This window comes from Trichomycterus rosablanca, chromosome 14 (assembly GCF_030014385.1).
Source record: "Trichomycterus rosablanca isolate fTriRos1 chromosome 14, fTriRos1.hap1, whole genome shotgun sequence".
NCBI classification, from domain to species: Eukaryota; Metazoa; Chordata; class Actinopteri; order Siluriformes; family Trichomycteridae; genus Trichomycterus; species Trichomycterus rosablanca.
In genome coordinates, this window is record NC_086001.1 from 7,379,972 (window position 1) to 7,403,395 (window position 23,424).

General features: G+C 39.1%; 1 protein-coding gene across 4 annotated transcripts in view; it reads left to right on the forward strand.

The window, feature by feature from the left end:
- The window catches only part of sclt1 (sodium channel and clathrin linker 1), a 41,929-nt gene extending 18,917 nt beyond the window's left edge, over positions 1–23,012 (forward strand). For all 4 annotated transcript variants that reach the window (XM_063008596.1, XM_063008599.1, XM_063008598.1 and 1 more), the window contains 6 exons: positions 253–327; positions 986–1,131; positions 1,679–1,871; positions 4,325–4,521; positions 5,554–5,632; positions 22,565–23,012. In XM_063008596.1, coding sequence (XP_062864666.1) covers positions 253–327; positions 986–1,131; positions 1,679–1,871; positions 4,325–4,521; positions 5,554–5,632; positions 22,565–22,576 — 702 coding nt within the window. In that variant the 3' untranslated portion in view covers positions 22,577–23,012. The remainder of the gene's footprint in view (positions 1–252; positions 328–985; positions 1,132–1,678; positions 1,872–4,324; positions 4,522–5,553; positions 5,633–22,564) is intronic.
- Positions 23,013–23,424: the final 412 nt, after the last annotated feature.

The following is a 23,424-nucleotide window of genomic DNA, read 5'->3' on the forward strand; positions in this document are numbered from 1 at the left end:
CACTGTGTCATGGTCCATCCCTGATGCCTCAGAGCCCAGAGAAAAGCTGGACATGGTTAACTTTTTTTAGGTGGCATTTGTGAATGTAAGTCTGTATTGTAGTTCTTGGGAAAAGATTTGTCAAAGTTATCTATTGCCTATGTGGTTATATCAGCTATTGATTAACGATGGTTCTTAATGTAGAACTGTCTGAGGGATCGGAGATCATGAGTATTCAGCTTAGGCTTGTTTTTCTGTATTGTGTGTAATCAGGAGTGTGCAGATAAACAGTTACAGTTGGAGAGAGCTCACAGAGAAAGAAAAGCTGTAGAGGAGGAACTTGAAAAGGTAACCACTCATCCCATTTGTTGTTATTATATTTTTATTCTTTATAGTTTGTAATCATCAATTTTAATAGATTAAGGTTCGTAATCATGACCCATACATTAAGCAAAACATTTAGTTTCACAACAGTTATGTAACAGTGTTTGGGGAAACAAATACTAGCACATGTTATCCCAACAAACCTTTTGGATGCTCCCACACTATATTCGGCACCTTAAGGCCTGACTGAGACAGAAAACAGCAGGAACAGAAACTTCTTTCTTGCACTTTATCCTCTAAGCCCATAGCCATGAAGATAAACGTGACTGTAGTTATATATCTTGTGTACATTTCATGACATCTTTAAGAGATTTGCATCCTTGAATAAAAGACAATGTGCTGTATCCTAAACCACATATTATACAGGTTCACTACAGATGTCACTATTAATAATGCATTAACAGAACATCCCCTGCTGTTTATTAGGCTTTTAATCCTCCAGGCACTCAATCATTTCAGCCAGTGCTGCTTAATTTAAGCATAAAGTCACACAGCATAAATAAACTCAATTTCATCATGTGTGAAATTACCTTCTTTGATTTTGATTGGTTCTTTTGCAGCTAAGATCCCTGACTATCTTAAACATATTTGTTCTTATGTGTGTGTGTGTGTGTGTGTGTAGGTGTACAGACAGGGCAGTTATGGTGACCCCGATGTGAGAAAGATGGAGGCGCTACATCAGAGATGTTTAAATGCTGAGAGGATGAAAGAAGAACTGGAGCTCACACTCAGCACCACAAACTCCACCATGAAGCGGATAAAGCTGGAGTGAGTACAGAAAGAAATAGTGGACAAATTCAAAGTCCGAACTGGATTGAAGTTGGGGTTTTGTAGGCTTTTTATTGAATAGCCTGAGGTCAGAGGAACTGACCAAGCAGAAGCAGCGCTCTCAGGAACTGGAGTTCCAGTTAAAACTAAAACAAAGTTGTTGTTTTTTTTTTGACCATGTTTGTGTTTTACCTTACTCATTAATCCCACCATAAGTTGACAATGTTTAAATGTTAAGATTTTCATGTGTTACCACTGCTTTATCCTGGTCAGGGTAGCAGTGGCTCTGTCCTCTCGGAATCACTGGGCAAAATGCAGCAACACAACCTGAACAGATTGCCGATCTATCATAGGTCCTCGGCCCCTAGATTCCACCCAACCTGTAACAAATGACGTCTGTATGTAGACGCCTGACCAGCCGATAGCACTGTTGGGGATGGGAGCCCTGGGTCCCAGCGGTAGTGGGTTAGCATGATTTACCACTGACATGTTATTCTACAGAACTCAGGTGTACCTTATGTGTGTTCGTGTGTGTGTGTGTGTATAGGTTGAATGAGGAGCTGTCCCGTTGTCAGGAGGAGGTACGCAGGCTGCAGGTGGCGCTATCGAATGCGAGAGCTGAGTGCAACACTATCAGCGAGGAGCGACTTAGTCTGCAGCAAGAGAACCATAAACTGCTGAAAGAGACAAATACTCTCCGTACAGAGTGTTTATCAGCACAAAGACTAGCTAAACACCAGGTACACACACACAAACACACTGCCCACAGAGTTGATCAGTACAAACACACTAAACACCACCCAATCACACTTTATCAGCACATACACAAGCTAAACATTCATATTTATAGCATGTAGCAGACTTTCCAGGCGTCTTACGGAAATGCTTCATTTTTTATTTGTACTGATTAGCACCAAAGCATCTAGTAAACACTTTTATCTAGAGTGAATTATAGATGTTATTAATTCTTCTAAGGAACTGTAGGCCCCATTCATCTTAGATAAGGTCAATGCTTATGTCTTCTTTTTTTGGATGGAATCAGAACAAATTTAACATCTATTGGAATAAAGCTATCACGCTGTTTCACATCATATCAAAGCATATCAACATGACGGTGGCTTTATACCAACATCCTAAAACAAAGAGGTGGTGTGATGGAGTGGGGTTGCTTTGCTGCTTTACAGACTGGGTGACTTGATATAACCATAAATTCTTCTTTCTAAGGAAAAAAAAAGTCTAAAAGATGATAATCTGGTCATCAGTCTGTGATCTAAAGGCTTCAGTTTAACTGGGCTATGCAACAAGACCATGATCTAAAGCTTGGGTTTTCAACCTTGCTGGGGGCAGGGCATGGCATTGAGATTTATTTACTTCCAACACCAAAGCAATTAATTTTTTACCCATATAAGGCATGTTTAGTCTCACTGACTCATACACACTATTTGTCCAATGTTATCCTTCCAGTTCAGTCTAAAAAATGGACCGGGTGCTAGCAAAATGTAAAAATAGGGGTCACAATGAAGATAAATTGGTTGAAGGGAGTGACAAAAACAATGGCTGTGTTGTTTCAGCCTAGAACTCCACTAGCGAGGCCATCAATTTCAATACCATAGATGCCGATGAGCCATCTACATCAAGTTTTGGCTGCCAGTCAAAGCAAAGTATTCTGAACTGGCTAACCAAGCTATTGATGTACTTTGGACTTTTGCCTCTAGAATAGAATAGAATTAGAATAGAATCTTTATTGTCACTATACACAAGTACAATGAAATTTCGAGTGGCATCTCTCCAATAGAGTAGCAGCAGTAGAAGAAAGAAAGACAGTAGTAGTATTAATACAAGTAATTAAAATTATTTACACAGAAAAATTATTTACACTCTAAAAGATAAAAAATAAAATCTTTGCTCTCTTGTGAAGTGAATTTACATTTTTGCTTTAAATATTAAATATTAACTGTGTGTGTGCAGATGCTGCATAGTTCGTGTGTGACCCGTAGTCCTGTGTTTGTGTGTGCTCAGTCTTTTCCAGTTCTGTGGTGTGTGATGGAGGCCACAGCTCTAGGAAAAAAGCTGTTCCTTAGTCTATTTGTGCGTGCTTTTATTGTCCTGAATCGTTTGCCTGATGGTAGTAGCTGGAACAGTGTGTGTCCGGGGTGTGTGGTGTCTTTGATGATGCTGCTAGCCTTCTTCCTGAGTCGGCCAGCATACAACACGTCCAGGTGTGAAAGCTCTGTGCCAATAATCCACTGAGCTGTTTTCACTATGCGATGCAGATCCTTACGCTCGGCGGCAGTGCAGCTTGAATACCACACTGTGAAATTGCTGGTCAGAATACTTTCTATTGTGCTCTTATAGAAGTTTACTAGTAGTTTCTGTGGTAGCTTGGCCTTTTTCAGCTTTCTGAGAAAGAAGAGTCTTTGTTGAGCTTTCTTAATCCGGTTTGAGGTGTTAACGGTCCATGTCAGCTGGTCAGACATGTAGACATGTAGACTCTACTTGACTTTGCTGTCACCTACATCAAAAGCAAGTACCGCTCATGTTTATTGACATTGGAGGATAATTTACGACTAGCTGCAACTGATTTTGAACCACGAATTTCGATGTAGCACTCGCAGAAACAGGCTTGAATAAGGTATGATTGTATTTCACATTGGTTTTTGGGCACAACTTCAAGATCAGCACACGGAACAGGGCACGTGACCTAAAACGTTGAATACCCCTGATCTAAAGCAGCGCTTCCCAACCTTTTTTGCACCACGGACCGGTTTCATATAAAATACAATCTGACGGACCGACGAGGGTGGGATGATTTAAAATAGAAGAACTATAGAATGGAAATTCGGTGGGAACCCTGAGCTTTTTTAGCTGCTACGAGACGCTGCTCACACCTAGTAGACACTAACACCCCAAAAGTAATGACAATTTAATTGCTCTTGTGGTGATAAGATAAGATAAGATAACACTTTCTAATTAATTGTTCTTTCTGTGCGGCCCAGTAATAAACAACCCATGGACCGGTACCGGTCCGCGGCCCGGTGTTTGGGGACCACTGATCAAAAGTTTAATTTACTTCTTGTGCTTTAGAAGTTGCGAAGTCAAAGTCCCGACTTACAGATGCTCTTACAAAACCTTATCCAGACAGTTCATGCTTAACTGCACTTGTTTAAACTCCTTTTTCCTGATCTGTTTCTAGGTATCAGTGATGCAGCAGGAAGTGAGAGCGAGGGAACAGGCCGTAGAGTCTAGAATTCAAGAGATGGAAGAAAAAAACAAACTCTCCACAGCTGAACTACAGCGCCGCCTACTGGCTCAGCAACATGCCACCAATCGCTACAGGGAGCGAAATAAACACCTTTTAGACACCTTCAACACCCAACTGTCCTCACTCAGGTAACACACACACATTAAACACACTTTCATAAAAGACTGGGAAATAATGGAAGAGTGACTGATGTAGGAATGGTTTCAGTTATCAGTGAAAACTCTTAGCAGTGCTACCAACCTGGCCAGACACTGTTGGCTATGTCCCAAGAAGGGAAGGTCAGATGAGGTTTTTCCACTTTGCCAATATAAAAATATGACCTCTGCTGTCTGGTTAAGGTGCCAACGTGAGTGTGTGGAGAATTAATATACTGCGTTATATTATTATTTAAAAGTTGTTGAGTACATATTGAAGCACAAACATCATGGATTTATGCAGAAATGTGTGGATTCTTCTATTATCAATAGGGCCCTACTTCAAAAATCACAGATTTCACGGAAAAGTGCCACAATTCATGGCAGTCATTAAATTACACCCATAAACCGAATGACTGAATAAATGGAAACTACAATACACAGCACAGCCTACCTTAATAGGTTGTTATTTAAACCTAGAACATCCAGCGACGGTGCAAGGCTCTCCGTGTTCTCGTCCGTGTTTTGACACCCTACTTCTCTGCGACCACAGAATTGGACCACAGAAACTCAAATGCCTGAGTAGTGTTTTAGCTGCTTTAGACTTCGACTTCTTGCTAACTGAATTGCTGTAGGATTGCTAGGACAGCCTCATAGTGCAAATTAACCAGTAAACATGAGGCACTTCAACGCTATATGAATGAAAAATGTTGAACTGCTAATCATGAACCTTCAACTTTAAATTTCACATCAAGTTGTGTGTTACATGAAAAAAAAGGCTTGTTTCACGGTCCGTCGTGCGATTTGAATTAGTAATTTAATATCAGTGTCCTGGTGACTGAGATAGTTACTGGCTAAAGTGTTGCTCAAATCAGAATTATATTTCATATGTTATGATTATCATGTGCTTGAAGAAAAAACTGTGATTTATTAGTTCAACATAGTCAAGCATTAATAAGTGACCGTAAAAGACCTGGGAAAACTGACATTTTGTTAAATGAGTTTTTTGTTAAATGTGTCTTTTAGGGAGGAACTGACCAAGCAGAAGCAGCGCTCTCAGGAACTGGAGTTCCAGTTAAAACTAAAACAAACTGAATTACTGGAGGTACTCAACACCCACTCAACACCCACCCAACACCCACCCACACACAGACACACAAACACACACAAACACACACACACACGCAAACTGTAATATCTATACCCAGGGGTACTGAGAGCTACTTCAAGGTTTAAGGTTTCTGAAGAATACGAAGGGCTACTTGTTTGATACAAACTTCCTGAATAACAAAGTTGAACAGTTCACTTTTAATGGTATTAATATTATTATATTCTTCTCATGAAACCAGTGTTTGCTATTATCATCACTGCCACTTTCAGGAACTTCCAAACCAAAAAGGCTTGCTTGTTTGTCTCAGCAAAGAGTGAGATGGTCTTGTGCACGATATAGAACTTCGCCCCAAATGACATCCAGAGTTCATATATACATAAAACATTTTTGTTTTTAAAATTTTATCATTTTCAAATCTACATCAATGCAAGTATTCATGATTGAAAAAGAACAGCAACACACATCATTTTTAGACGGAGCCCTATAGTCACTAGCGCTATTTTTAGAACATGCTCTGCGGGCAACTCACATGGTCCCTGGGTCAACCGGGATTTTTTTTCTCATTTTGTCTCTCATAGTTGAAGTGTAGCTATGATGAAAATTACAGACCTCTCTCATCTTTCTAAGTAGGAGAACTTGCACAATCAGTGGCTGACTAAATACTTTTTGATCCCACTGTACATACCACCCGATGCTAATGCTAACCGGGCTCTGGGTGAGCTACATAACGCTTTAAGTAATCAACAGAACTCATATCCCGACGCAGTGCACATAGTAGCGGGGGATTTCAACCATGCCGAATTAAAAACAGTACTCCCGAAATTCGAACAGCACATTAAGTGTGCAACTAGGGGTGCAAACACACTGGACAAAGTTTACAGCAACATCAGGAAAGGCTGCAGGACAAACCCCTTACCACATCTGGGTCTGTCAGATCATATTTCAATGCTGTTGATCCCTGCATACACACCCTGCAGGAAGAGAATTCCACCAGCCACAAGGACTGTGAAAACATGGCCAGAGGGTGCATCACATCAGCTGCAGGACTGTTTTGAGAGCACAGATTGGAGTGTTTTTGAACATCAGGACCTGGAGGTATACACCACGTAGGTGCTCTCATACATCAACTTCTGCATTGAAAATGTCACTGTGGACAAACGTATTCAAGCATATTCCAACCAAAAACCCTGGATGACCAAAGAAGTACAGGTCCTGCTGAGACAACGTGACATCGTTTTCAGGTCTGGAGATGGTGTGCAGTACGGAGCCGCTAGAGCTGACCTGAAGAGAGGCATCAGGAAAGCCAAGATGAAGTACAAAAGGGAGATCGAGAACCATTTCGAGACCAACAACACTAGGCAAATGTGGCAGGGAGTCCAGCATCTTACCAACTACAAGTCCAGCAACATCACGATGGCTGAGGACGACCCGGCGCTTGCGGAGGAGCTGAACCACTTCTTCGCACGCTTCGAGGTGGAAAGTTCAGAGGCAGTAGCAGCAACAGCGCCACCATCCGACTGCAGCAGCTACAGCCTCGTGGTGCAGGAACACGAGGTGAGGTGCACACTGAGGACCGGGAGGGTCCTCAAAGAGTGTGCGGATCAGTTAGCTGGGATTTTTACCAAGATCTTCGATGCATCACTGTCCCAGTCCTTCATCCCACCATGTCTGAAGGAGGCCACAATCATACCACTGCCGAAAAAGACCAGCATCAGCAGCCTCAATGACTACCGACCAGTCGCTCTGACACCGATGGTCATGAAGTGCTTCGAAAAACTGGTGAAACGTCACATCATGTCCTGCCTCCCACCCACCCTCGACCCACTTCAGTTTGCATACAGAGCTAACAGATCTACAGAGGATGCCATAGTAACAGCGCTCCACACCACCATCTCTCACCTGGAACTGCAGGGACGCTATGCCAGGCTGCTCTTCGTAGACTTTAGCTCGGCCTTCAATACCATACTCCCGGAAAAACTAACTGTAAAGTTAATGGACGTTGGACTTTCAACCAACATCTGCTGCTGGATTAGAGACTTCCTCTCAGACCGTGTACAGAGAGTTAGAGTTGGCTCACAGCTCTCCACAGCTCTCAGACTCAACACTGGGTCTCCACAGGGCTGTGTGCTGAGTCCACTACTCTATACCCTGTACACGTATGACTGTGTCAGTAGCCATCCAGACAACGTCACAATTAAATTCGCAGATGACTCCACCCTGGTTGGGCTTATCTCTAATGGCGATGAAACAGAATATAAGGAGGAGGTCCAAAGGCTAGTGGGGTGGTGTGCAGACAACAACTTGGTCATCAACACCTCCAAGACCAAAGAACTGATTGTAGACTTCAGGAGGAGAAAGTCTGAACTGCGTCCAATTTGGATTAACGGGGAGTGTGTGGAGAGGGCACCCAGCTTCAAGTTTCTGGGGGTGCATATGGACGCAGACCTCCAATGGAGCTCTAACACCTCGGCGGTAGTGAAGAGGGCCCAGCAGCGCCTCCACTTTCTGAGGATCCTCAGGAGGCTGAACCTGAGGAAAGATCTGCTGACTGCTTTCTACCGCTGCTCTGTGGAGAGTGTGCTGACCTATTGCATCTCTGTGTGGTTCTCCAGCTGCACCACAGCACACAAGAAGGCCATACAGAGGGTCATCAACACTGCCCAAAAAATCATTGGGCACCCTCTCCCATCACTAAAGGAGCTCTACAGCACCCGCTGTCTCAGGAGGGCACACAAGATTAAAAAAAGATAGTACACACCCAGGGTACCGAATGTTTGAACTGATGCCCTCGGGTAGACGGTACAGGCAAATAAAAACAAGGACTAATGGACTGAGAGACAGTTTTTACAACAGGGCCATAGCTCTGTTAAACACAAACATGTGACACATGTGTCATTCAACGGGTATTGTGCAATTGCAATTTCATTCACTTTAATGGGACATGTGCAACTTATAATTTAAAATTTAATTGGACATTTATTGGACATGTGCAATAGCTTCTTTTCCTGCCTAGGTTTTGTTAAAGTGCTTTTTTTATATTTATATTTGTATATACTAGTACTAGTTTTGTTGTGTACAAGTACAATGTGCAATGACAATAAAGGATTCGTATTCGTATTCATATATTCACTTGCAGCATGAAGAGCTCGTGTTTGTACCTTAGTGCATCTGAAGGATTCATTTCTATTAGTGTTTATACATAAAAAATCACTTAATAACCTAGACAGCAACTATTTTTTCTACATACACGTTTCCCAAGTGCTCAAAGCTATTATGTGCACATACTTTACATACTTTATATGAAGGAGGATTATATAACATCTGAGTTGTCAGCAAGCTGCAACTCATTATAATGGAATCCTCACGTAGAGAAATGCTAATTTTAAAATCCAGATGTGATTATGAAGTCTGTGCATTATAGAAGGTAAAGCATGAGTACATCTGATAATCTGATACAGCTCAGAGTTACTTCATTCTTATAGATGAATGTGAATAGAACTTCTCTAAAACGGGTATCTAATATTTTAGAACATTAGAACATTTAGAACACTGTATGGCAGATGTTTGGGATCTGATACTAACTGAAACCAAGTTGCCAACCTTCCTGTTAGTACTTGACCAGTGCTGCCTTTTAAATTTCCTCTGTATTGGCATATTTTATGTTATTTCACAATTGTAGGTTTTAGATCATAAGTAAACCAAGTAAGCACAGAATGCTGTATTTAAAATGATTTTTTATAAATTTTTATTGAGGTAAAATGTCAGGGCAAATGCCCCTCTCCCAACCAGCTACCCTAATTCAGTTAATTTTTACTCGCCTCAGCCAGGCATGATTACTGCCAGCACTGTTGAATCAAATTATCACTAAATAGAACCTGTCTGGAAGTGTGAAGCAGGCTAGAATGTCTCAAAAAGCAGCGCTTGAGGACAAATTCTAGAACTTTAAAAAAAAAAAACATTCTAACATCATAACTCTCAGTGTATGGCAGATGTTTGGGATCTGATACTAACTGAAATGAAGTTGCCAACTTTCCTGTTAGAACTTGACCAGTGCTGCCTTTCAAATTTCCTCTATTTTTGCATATTTTATATTATGTAAGTTTCAGGTTATCAGACTACTTTCAATAATAGACAGAGATAACCCAGGTTATCAGAATGCTGTATTTAAAACCATCCTTTAGTTATTGAGGGTAAAATGCTGTTCAGTCCTACCTGGCCCTATGTAAAAGTGCAAATGCCCCTCTTGCTACTCAATCAACCAGCTAACCAAATTTAATTGATCAAGTCAATTCAGTTTAATTTCAATAGCAACACCCAGGCATGATTACTGCTAGGACTGTTAAATCTAAACATCACTTCAATAGAATTTGTCTGGCAATGTAAAGCAGGCTAAAAGGTCTCAAACAGCAGAACCACATTCTAAACAAACTTACATACAGTTGCGAAACAATGTCAGTGAACCGTACCAGTCTAGAAAGGGTTACAAAGCTATTACTCTCAGACTCTCAGGGGCATAATCCACTGCAAAAAAAACTTTAAACAGCAGTGAATCATCCGAGGTTTATCAAAAATTTCAAGAGTGCATTAATGACAAAAGACCAAATGACCATCTAAAAAACTTCAGGCCTGACTGCTTCAGTTAAGGTTAATGTAAAATCGCGTACGTTGACCTTATCTGGGGCAGTCAGGACCAGTGGACCAGTTCCTGTTTTAAGTTTAGGGGAAATTTACTGGTTCACACCCACACACATATGGGTAATATTAGTTTTGAATACAAATTTATTTTAAATATGGAAAGATCATTTAAAAGCTGCATTCTGTGTTTACTTGTTGTTATCTTTATTAAAATTAATCTGAGGATCTAAACCAGGGGTCACCTGCCCCCGGCGGGCACCTGGTCGCCCGCATCGACCACATGAGTCGCCCGCAGGAAATGTTCTAGAAATAGCGCTAGTGACCATAGAGCTCCGTCTAAAATTATATTTGCGTTGCTGATCTTTTTTTAATCATTAACACTTGCATGGATGTAGACTTGAAAATGACAATACTGAATATGAAACTTTTATAACTAAAATGCTTTATGTATATTTGAGCTCTGATCTTGTCTGGGTGCAGAGCTCTATATTGTTGTGCAATTCACACGCAGGAGAGCGCAACTACGATGGGGAGCGAGATGCACTTTTTACCCCAATAATAATAATAAAAACATGGCAAAAAAGCGAAAGACACAGTGATTGAAGAATTCTTTTTTTTATGATAGTGAAAGAAAAGTGTGTATGTCTCATTTGCGGGGCGACAGCAGAGCGGCACAGTGTGGAGGAGACACTTCAGTACGTGTCAACTTCCATCGCAGCTTTTTTTAAATTCGTACATAACTGATCATTTGAACAAACATGGGACAGAGTTCATAATTTGTTCTAAAACTGTGTTACAAATGTCGTGATAAGTACAAACAGGACATGATTTGAAGATGTGACTGTTAATGATTTCCTAAAAATGCTACAGAAGTGATAATTTGTAAAAAAAAAATATATATATAAAATAAATAAATAAAAATAATAATAATTTAAAAAAATGTGATTTTGATCAAAATGCTAAAAATGTGCTCATTCATACAAAACTGTCAAGAAAGATATTTACAAAAATATCAGAGATGCGATCAACTCTGGGTCAACTCTGACTCTCAAATATTGTAATTAATATAAATAAATAATGTTACATTTAAATATATGTGTTTCCTACAATAGTAAATCATTGTTAAGAATTATTGCAAGGAATCCCTAACATTAACGTATGATCAGACAGTCTCTTCACATCTATGAATATTTATTATTATTATTATTTGAATGTGAACCGTACAGCTTTGTTATTCAGAAAGTTTGTATCAAACAAGTTGCCCTTCATGTTACTCAGTACTCTTGAAGTAGCTCTCGGGCTCGAAAAGGTTGGTGACCCCTGATCTAAACCATTTAAATGTGACAAATTAGCAAAGATAGAAGAAATCTGGTGAGAGGGATGGGTTTTTTACAGCACTGTAGCATGCAACAAGTAGTTACTTATTAATTTAACTGCATACCTCAGAAGTGTGACTAGCAGTTAAACACTTGTAACACTTTTTAACCCCAAACTGATTGGAACTGGTGTAGCTAAAACACCAGAATTCAGTAATTAGTAGGTTTTGTCTTCGTACTTTTGGATATATAGTGTGCGTGTCTGTGTATGCGTCTGTGTGTGTATACAGTTGTGTTCAAAATAATAGCAGTCCAACATCACTAACCAGATCAATCACTGTTTTTGGTAGAAATTATATTTATACATGGCAAAAAACTTACTAGTAGGTGTAGTAGAGTAATAAAAAACCAACAGACCCAACCATCATGACATGCATGCTGCTGATTCTGTGTAATTGAATAAGTAACTAAAAGGGGCGTGTTCAAAATAATAGCAGTGTAAAGTTCAATTAGTAAGGTCATTCATTCTGTGAAAAAATGGGTGTCAAACAGGTGGCCCTTATTAAAGTATAAAAGCAGCAGATGTTGTACATGCTGGTTATGGTGCATTTCTCTCTAAAAAACAGAGTGAAATGGGTCGTTCCAGACATTGTTCAGAAGAACAGCGTACTTTGATTAAAAAGTCGATTGGAGAGGGAAAAACATATAAAGAAGTGCAGAAAATTATAGGCTGCTCAGCTAAAATGATTTCAAATGCTTTAAAATGGCAACCAAAACCAGAAAGACGTGGAAGAAAATGGAAAACTACCATTGGAATGGATCGAAGAATAGCCAAAATGGCAAAGACTCAGCCAATGATCAGCTCCAGGGAGATCAAAGAAGGTCTAAAGTTACCTGTGAGTACTGTGACAGTTAGAAGACGCCTATGTGAAGCCAAGCTATCGGCAAGAAGCCCCCGCAAAGTCCCATTGTTGCAAAAACGACATGTGCTGAAGAGGTTACAATTTGCCAAAGAACACATTCACTGGCCTAAAGAGAAATGGCGCAACATTTTGTGGACTGATGAAAGCAAGATCGTTCTTTTTGGGTCTAGTGGCCGCAGACAGTTTGTCAGACGACCCCCGAACACTGAATTCAAGCCACAGTACACTGTGAAGACAGTGAAGCATGGTGGCGCAAGCATCATGATATGGGGATGTTTCTCATACTATGGTGTCAGGCCTATTTATCGCATACCAGGGATCATGGATCAGTTTGAATACATCCAAATACTTGAAGAGGTCATGTTGCCTCATGCCAAAGAGGAAATGCCCTTGAAATGGATGTTTCAACAAGACAATGACCCCAAACACACCAGTAAGCGTGCAACATCTTGGTTTCAGACCAACAAGATTAATGTTATGGACTGGCCAGCCCAATCTCCGGACCTTAAACCAATAGAAAACTTGTGGGGTGACATCAAAAATGCTGTTTCTGAGGCAAAACCAAGAAATGCAGAGGAATTGTGGAATGTGGTCCAATCGTCCTGGGCTGGAATACCTGTTCACAGGTGCCAGAAGTTGGTTGACTCCATGAAACAGATGTGAAGCAATTCTCAGAAACAGTGGTTATACAACAGATTATTAGTTTAGTGGTTTACAGGAAAGCTAAATATTGAAGCATTTTTCAGTTTAAACAGTAAATGTTTAAGATAAGATAAGATAGTCCTTTATTAGTCCCACAGTGGGGAAATTCACAGTGTTGCAGCAGCGAAGGGACAGTAAAGCACTCAGTACAAAAAAAAAAAGACAATAAAATGGGTTTGAGTTTGTAAAGAAAAATGCAGACACTGCTATTTTTTTGAACAGCCTAATATTCCCTTTTCTTCACTTTCTGTAAAGTAATAACACATTTGATCAATTTTAATTCATGTTTTGATTTGGAAAAGAATGTGCAGTGTTGTCAATGCATTTGTGTGTATTAAAATAAAAGCTATTATAAGAATTCTGAGCTTTATTCACTTTTTTAAACACACTGCTATTATTTTGAACACAACTGTATATGTGTCTGTGCGTGCCTCTCTTTGTAGAGATGAGTGAGTGTGTGTGTCGCCTCCCCTGAGTATTGGCACAAAGTGTGAAATTGAATACTTTGTTTATTCTCTATTGTATTTGAATATGAAGGTTTCACAAGACCAGACTTTCTAACATTTTTGTGGTCTGGCCAAAGTAAGAAAATCTTTAGTAACTATTCACAGTCTTATACAATAGTTTGTACACCCCTGGTAAATTTCCATGTTCAGTGTTTTTTTTTTTTTTTTAAGGAACCCATATCCTCTATAGATAACAAACTGTAGCACATTTTAATGCACTGTTTTAATTACTGTTGCAATTGTTGGAGAACTTGCAGGTAAAAACCTGGTATCAGCTACCACAAACTTTTTTCAGATGTCTTGTGGAGTCTAAGTCTCAAAAGGTCAGATCAGTTTGACTGCATAAAAAAAGCTCAGTGAGGTTTTGGTGGTGATGGTGCTGCAACTGCTTTCTTTAAATTCCACCAATAATTTTTATGGGATTTAAATCTGGAGACTAAGAAGCTAAGAAGACACTCCAGAACATTCCAGGACTGATTCCTTAACCACACTTTGGATGAAAGTCTAATTAGGATCACTGGCTGGAGTCCATTTACCCCAGAAGGGGTTCTGTGAATCCATGATGCCAGTCACATAATCATGATTGGCAGTTCCTTTAGCAGGAATGACCCTTCTCCATGCCTGACAATGGGGATATTGGGGGTATTTTTCTGGACCGTTCTTTTTTTGCGCTAGACAAACCACTATTCCCTAACAACGAACAGTTCCAGTTTTAATTAATCACTTTATAGAACTTTGTCCCAGCACTCTACAGGCCTATTAAAATTCTTTCTGGCGTATGCCAGTTGACCCTTCTTGGTTAGGAGTGGTGTGCACCATGGAGTCCGACCATGAATTTCTTGGTTGTTAAGTGATTTTCTTGTGGTTGCCGCTAACACATTTGTCCCAGCCTTCATCAGATCATCCTTTATAAAATCTTGAAAATCTTTTTATACCCATCTTCCATTTGGTGCAGTGACATTCTCTTCTCTGTCAGCTTGTGACAACTTATTAGTTTTCACCCTGGTTGCAAAACTTGAATCTCCTAGTGGTGTCACTACAGCTAAATCATGCCATTGTTATTTAGTTTCAATGGTATAATCATGTTGTAACGTGACTTTAGATTCTACAAACTAGCAGTTGTATTCATGTAAGGATATGATCAATTGTGTGTGTGTGTGGATTTTGTGGTTGCACATGCTAATGGAAACTCCAATGATTGTTCAGTATGTCAGGATTTATCACAGTAAAGATCTCTCAGTAATTAAATACTCTTTCAGTATGCACATTCTCCCATGGCTTCACAGTTAATTACATTTTATGTAGCAGAATATCTGGCTATTTTCAGATTACATGTCAACACATGCTGTATAAAATCACTTCCCTTAACATATACACCAATCAGCCATAACATTAAAACCACCTTTTTGTTTCTACACTCACTTTCCATTTTTTTCAGCTCCACTTGCCATATAGGAGCACTTTGTACTTCTACAATTTCTGACTGTAGTCCATGTTTCTCTGCATGCTTTGTTAGCCCCCTTTCATGCTGTTCTTCAATGGTCAGGACTCTCACAGGACCACTACAGAGCAGGTATTATTTGGGTGGTGAATCATTCTCAGCACTGCACTGACACTGACATGGTGGTGGTGTGTTAGTGTGTGTCGTGCTGGTATGAGTGGATCAGACACAGCAGCACTGATGGAGTTTTTAAACACCTCACTGTCACTGCTGGACTGAGAATAGTCCACCAACCAAAAATATCCAGCCAACAGTGCTCCGTGGGCAGGTAGGACCTAGGTAAGAGTGTCTAATAGAGTGGACACGGTATTTAAAAACTCCAGCAGCGCTGCTGTGTCTGATCCACTAATACCAGCACAACACACACTAACACACCCCCACCATGTCAGTGTCAGTGCAGTGCTGAGAATGAGCCTCCACCCAAATAATACCTGCTCTGTGGTAGTCCTGTAGGGGTCCTGACCATTGAAGAACAGGGTGAAAGCAGGGTGAAAAAAAGTATGTATAGAAACAGATGGACTACAGTCAGTAATTGTAGAACTACAAAGAGCTTCTATATGGTAAGTGAAGCAGATAAAATGGACAGTGAGTGTAGAAACAAGGAGGTGGTTGATCAGTGTTATGGCTGATCAGTGTATATTGTTATAATATACGTAGTGGTGTTCAAAAAAATAGCAGTCCAACACCATTAACCTGATAAATCACTGTTTTTAGTAGAAGTGATATTTCTACATAGCAAAACATTTACTTGAAAGTGTAGTAGAGTATTGAAAACAAAACAAACCCAACAATTAGGACATGCATGCTGCTCATTCTGAGTAATCAAAGCATTGATTGAAAGGGGGTTGTTCAAAATAATAGCAGTGAGGAGTTCAGTTGGTGAAGTCATTCATTCTGCAGAAGAACGGGTGTCAATTTTGGCCCTTATTTAAGGTACAGTGAGGCCAAAAAGTATTAAGTCAGCCACTGATTGTGCAAGTTCTCCTACTTAGAAAGATGAGAGAGGTCTGTAATTTTCATCATAGGTACACTTCAACTAATGAGAGACAAAATGAAAAAAATAAATCCAGGAAATCACATTGTAGGATTTTTAAAGAATTTATTTGTAAATTATGGTGGAAAATAAGTATTTGGTCAATAACAAAAGTTCAACTCAATACTTTGTAACATAACCTTTGTTGGCAATGACAGAGGTCAAACGTTTCCTGTAAGTCTTCACCAGGTTTGCACACACTGTAGCTGGTATTTTGGCTTAAAATCTCACGATACATGGCCCCGTTCATTCTTCCCTTAACACGGATCAGTCGTCCTGTCACCTTTGAAGAAAAACAGCCCCAAAGCATGATGTTTCCACCCCCATGCTTCACAGTAGGTATGGTGTTCTTGGGATGCAACTCAGCATTCTTCTTCCTCCAAACACGACGAGTTGAGTTTTTACCAAAAAGTTCCATTTTGGTTTCATCTGACCACATGATATTCTCCCAATCCTCTTCTGGATCATCCATATGCTCTCTGGCAAACTATGTCAGACGACCCCCGAGCACTGAATTCAAGCCAAAGTTCACTGTGAAGACAGTAAAGCATGGTGGTACAAAATGATGATATGGGGATGTTTCTCATACCATGGTGTTACGCCTATGTATCACATACAAGGTATCATGGATCAGTTTAACCCTTTCATGCCTGAGTGGAACATTCCATTTTCGGACACTATGTAACATGGTCATAGAAAAAACCTTATTGTGTAAATACCGTACATAGCATAGACTATATACACACACCATTATAACCAGAAGAATCAGTTCTTTAAAATGATATAAAACTCAGTATGGTTATTTAAGTGTAATATAACCAAATCTATACAAAAATCCTTCAAAATCAACCTAAAAAACCTCTCAATTTTTATTTCATACATAAATACTTACATTTTTAACACATTTCTGTGCAATTTAGAGAAAAATATAGAGTATATGAAATGTTTGCAATTTTGTGAGCCATTTGTCAAGATAATAATTTTGAATCTATCATCTTCTATTGAAAAGTTATGATCAATTTAGCAGAAGGTGTCATTTAGCAATTTAGAATGTCCGTGTAGCTCCTTTTTTTACCTCACTTTTTACCAATGTCAGCATACACTATAAACCAATGAAAGTGTACTTTTATGAAAAAAAAACCTGCATATACACACACACCATTATAACCAGGAGAATCAGTTCTTTAAAATTATATGAAACACAATGTTTTTCAAGTGTAATATAATAAATGTTTACAAAAAACCTTCAAAATCAACCTAAAAAAATCTCTCGTTTTTTATTTAATTCATAAATTCTTACATTTTTAACACATTTCTGTGCAATATAGAGAACAATATAGAACAGATGAAATGTTTGCAATTTTGTGAGCCATTTGTCAAGAAAATAATTTTGAATCTATCATCTTCTATTGAAAAGTTATGATCAATTTAGCAGAAGGTGTCATTTAGCAATTTAGAATGTCCGTGTAGCTCCTTTTTCACCTCACTTTTTACCAATGTCAGCATACACTATAAACCAATGAAAGTGTACTTTTTTCTTAATTATTACTAAATTGTCAACATTCATATTTTTGAAATAAGACAGCAGATAAAATGTATTTGACAAAATAAGCACTAACAACAGTGTATAGTTCAAAAACATTAAAGATTTTTATTAGAATTATATACACTTCTCATTCTATAAATAATTTCAAAACAACAATACAATATAACTATAACTACTACAGTAGCACTACTGAAGAACATCACTCCATAAAACAAACTTTCAAATAATCCAATTCAACAATACAAGAAAAAGCAATTATTTGTTCAGGATAATCATTGAACAATTCAGTAAACAGTTTTGAGGCAACAGGATATCAAATCTCATCTACGCCATTTTGCCAAAAATTCACTACAAAATATTTAACAGACAATGCACAATTGATAATTACCTCAAATTACCTCCTTCCAATGAACAATGCACAGTGAATTTTGACCTGTGAAGAGAAAGAGAAACAAAGAACATATACACAAACACAGGGGTTGAGGAAGGATGAGCAGGACTGACAGTAGAAGACAGAAGCCCTGTGTAGGTCTAACTGCGAAACTCATCTCCTTCGCTAGAATGCCAAGGCTGAAAACAGTTTCGATTGCCAACTAAACAAAATCTTCTACCTTGGCACTCAGGAGCCATGCATGCAATCTTTGTTTTATTTTCTTTTTTGAATTTTTTGTAGCAAAGCCAGCAATTTCTTGATACTTGCTCTATCTGAGGAATGTGGGTGATGTAAAACGATGAGGAAGTGGTTGGAGCTACTGAAAGCTGAGATGGCAAAATTGAATCGACGGAAATGTCTGCAAGTTGTCTGTAGCCTGCTGAACTAAACCCATAACGTGATGCTGGATTGGAATGATGCCAGTCCTGAAACAAAATGAAACTATTAACGACGGCTATGTCCACAAAATGGAAGAAAAGTGTTTTCCACCACTTTTGAGTTTTCTGAAGCAGACTGTATGTGTTTAACATTTGATCAGATCTGTCAACACCTCCCATGTGTTTATTGTAGTCCTTTACTACAGCTGGTTGACGGACTACTTTTCTGTCCCACGTGGCACCATTCTTTACCATCCTAGAAACCTCTGATGAATCATTAGCATTGTGGAAATTAGAGAGGCATGTAACTGCTCGCGTGTCCTTCCACTGAACAACTAAGACATTTCCGTCAATTCTACACCCCCTCATATCACCACGGTTAGCTTGCCGCTCCCATTTCTTGACATCTTTGAAATCCACTGGGAATTTCTTACGATTAATCCTACATGTCCCACAAGCATTGATTCCCCACTCCTTAAGTCGGACCATAACAGTTGGTGATGTATAGAAGTTGTCAAACCAAACTGTGTGACCTTGATTTTTAAATGGCTGCACAAGGTCTTCGATCACTTTTATAGCCAAATCAGTTATGCGCCCATCAAGACTGCCTGTGTAAACATCAAAGTCTAAGGTATATCCCGAATTTGAAGTTGCAATGACCCACAATTTGAAACCCCAGCGAGTAGGTTTGCCCTTCATATACTGCTTGAATCCTGATCGACCTTTTGATTTGACCATTCTCTCGTCTATGCTCAGATTTTCATTAGCCTGGAAAAGCTGCTGACACTTGGTTTTGAGGTGGTCCATCAGGTAACGCAACTTCCTAAGACGATCAAGATTATTTTCTGTGGCAGGATCTACAACATGGAGGGCTGCCATCAATTCCTTGAAACGGTCACGGGACATGAATAACTTGGCCCATGAACCCTGAAGAGATTTGGTTCCCCAATATCTGTGAATGCTGTGCAGGGACGTGAAACCCATGTAAATAAGGAGCCCAAGAAAGCGGTAGAATTCATCCGGGGTCACTTCTTCCCATGCCCCATGATGGTTCGCATAAGACGGCCTATTCAGTACAAGCTCCCACCCCTTAGAGTTTGTAAACTGGCAAATCTCGGCAACGATGGTGTACGTGAAAAACAACTTGAAGAAGTCTATTTCACGCAAGGTACTTGTGGCTGACCGTACAGCCCTACGCACACTTCCCAGATCTATGCCTACTGGACGAGAGGGATTAAATGGTATGGGCTTTGGTGCTTCTGTGTCTACATCAGCATAGGAAGGAAAGGATACAGAGTCAGGAAAGCGTTTCTGCTTCCTACCTGACATGGGACAAGAAAGACTAACCAAACCCATAAAAGAAAACAAACATAAGTAAAAATCATAATCTGAGTTTGTACTTTTTTGTTAATTTTAACTTTTTGTTGGCAGCCCTGATTGTGTGTGTGGGTGCAAATGCTGACATTTATTGTCAGCATATATGTACACACACACATTTACAAATACACACTATTGGAATACATGCATTTACCGATAGGAGGTTGTTGGTTGATCCCTCTGCTCATCTTGCTCCTCTTCATCCTCTTCTTCCCCTTCATCCAAGAGCTCCACGTCCATGAAGTCCTCCTCTTCAATGGTCATGCCTTCATGATCTTCATCGCTGTCATGTTCAGCAATAAGTCTAAGCTCGTCAGGGCCTAGCCGCCGTCTCCTCTTCAGAGACTCTATAAGGCATGAATATTGAGCCTTGTCTCCATCCATCTCAGAATAATAAAAGAAAGAGATTACAGTGAATAAAGGTGGTGACAGTGATGTTATTTTAAAAATAATTACATATATGTAGAATTCAATCACAAATACTCTATATGTTTTTGCCAGAGAAGCTAATGTCCACAGGCTCATGTTTAGAAGTAAACTCAAGTACACTGAACCAATACATATGACAAAAGTTTCTCAAATCTGGCACATGGTTTACACATAAAACAATAATTATCTAAGAGGAGCAATAAATACAAGACAAAACTTGATTCTATGGTTATATTTAAAATGTTGTAAATAGTCACAGACTGAAATGTTATGCACCTGTATGCTTTCAAAAAAAGCTTTCAAAAAAAGTTTGATACCATATTTTAGTCCCTTTCAAATATCTCTTGCAATACATTAGAAAATTATGCAAATCTGACAGAAATATTTTATAGATAAAACTATATTTCACTGATACAAGTAAGAATTACCACAGAAAAAAATATATTATGGTAAAAAAAGAAGTTATAAATTGCCCAGACTGACATGTTATCTACTTATATGCACCTATATGGTAGCATAGCATACTTTAGTCTCTTTCAAATAAATGCAGCAATTTTTTAGAAAATGATGCAAATTTGACAGAAATATTTTATAGATAAAATAATATTTCTCTTTCACCTTTATGCTTTCTGCCTCAGCTTACTTTAGCCAGTCATGCTGAATGCATGCAATGCAAAATGTAATGCTATTATGAGCAAAGCTAAGGTGATTTCTAAGCAGACTTTAGACAGTATTGAAGTAAAACAAGTAAGCTATAACTGATTTCAAGATTACATGCATAAAATCTAACTTTGGAGTTTGAGAGCAGCCTTTTCAAACCACATGGCTGCAGTATGTAACAAACAGCTCCGGTAGCTTAGCTTAGCTTAGGTTCACTACTAATCACTTATTTGTGTAAAACTGCTGCATACTTTACAAACTACTAAACAAACGAGACTAAAAAGGTATCTGATAAACTCTCCACACGTATTTATTTCCATCTAGATGGACATAAAAAACATTACAATCGATTCAGAAAGGAGAGTTGTGCAGCTGACTGACTAAACTTAGAACGCAACTCTCAAACTCACCTCAGCTTTTACAAAGCGTAAACACTAATAATATTAAAATTTTACCATTAAAGCTAAGTTTTCTGAGTAGAAATGAAAAGTAATAACACTAATAAACAGTTTTAAAATAAATCTTACCTTATTTCACTGACAGAATTTCTCTTTCTGTGTTGTAATAGTGGTCCACTCTCTCAGCCGCGTCCGTGTGAGGGCGGGGCAAATGAAAAAAATTTATTCTTCGCCTTCTCATTAAATATGCAAACCAGCCACGACACAAACCGCTTGACCAATGATATTGCCTTTTAGCCTGGGTTGTCAGCTACCTGGGGCAGTTTTCAGATTTACAATCAGTGATTGGACGGCGGAGATACAAGGCTTTAAGCCATCGAAATTTTTGTTTCGAAATTTGAATGGGCCGGCTTTAAAGGGTTAATTATATCAGAATACTTAAGGAGATCATGTTGCCCTATGTCGAAGAAGAAATTTCCTTAAAATGGGTTTCAACAAGACAATGACCCAACACTTTTTTTTTTACACACATTTTCAGCATTTAGCAGACGCTTTTATCCAAAGCGACTTACACACAATGAGTGGAACATGATGAGCAATTGAGGGTTAAGGGCCTTGCTCAGGGACCCAACAGTGGCAACTTAACCACTGAGCTATCACAGCTATCACTGAGCTATCACAGACAAACAAGATTGAGGTAATAGAGTGGCCAGCACAATCCCCTGACCTCAGTCCCAGAGAGAACTTGTGGGCTGACATCTGAATTGTGTTTTTTTGAAGCAAAACCCAAAATTGCAGAAGAACTGTGGAATGTGGTCTAATCATCCTGGACTGGAATACCTGTTCAGAGGTGCCAGAAGTTGGTCGACTCCATGCAACACAGATCTCAGAAACAATTGTAATGCCACTAAATATTAGTTCAGTAATTTAAAGTAAAGTGAAACCTTAAACATTTTTTTCAGTTTAAAGTTTGGTGACTCATGGTATGAAAAGTATTAATAAATAAAATACAGTCTAAATATATTTTTATACATTTTTATAAATTTTCATTTGTTGAATTGGGTTTGTATCTTTTTTTGTTTTCTTTTAGGGAGTCTCCTAATCACAGAGGAACAAGGATTTTACTCACGTGATCAACAGCAGCTTTCTGTAGTCCTGAAGGCATTAAGTTCACAACCTTCTGACTACTGATGTGAAACTTCAGGTACCTCCTGATTCAGTGTGATCATGATTTAGGGAGTCACGCTTTACTTATGCGCGATGATTCACGGTGCTTTTGATGTATCTCTATTCTGTACATGATGGACTGTTCTTAATAGGGCCAAGCATTAAAACAATGTGGTTTTGTTATTGTTCTGCTACTGGCTGAAATTGTGGCAAGATCTTATTAAAAATGTGAAAACAAAAGCAATAAAAAATAATCATGTTCAAAGTCATACACTCACAGAGCACTTCATTACATACACATCTGATTTGTACATTAATTGATTATTTTGTAAACTACACCTTTCATACTAATAAACCTTGCAGGTATACAATTACTGATGCTCTGTACTTTTTGTCAAAGGGACCCCCATAGAACCCCCAGATTAGATCAGGGCAACGCCCCCTTGTAAAGACTTTATGTTACATCTTGAAAACCACAGTGGGACCAGATTGTAGCGAGCAAAACAGAGAGACTAAGATGCATTGTTTGTGTTGCCTGGATCACGTTTGTTTGTTTGTTTGTTTATTAGGATTTTAACGTCATGTTTTACACACTTTGGTTACCCGGATGGCCCCACCCCACCTGAGGATAGAACTCAGGACCTTTTTGCTGTGAGGTGACAGTGCTACCCACCAAGCCACCGTGCCGCCCCCTGGGCCACGTAAAACAATCATGGACATAATGTGGGTTGCTTGCAAAAGCTTAAAAAACCCTGGACTAGATGTCATGGTGTGCTCTTCTTC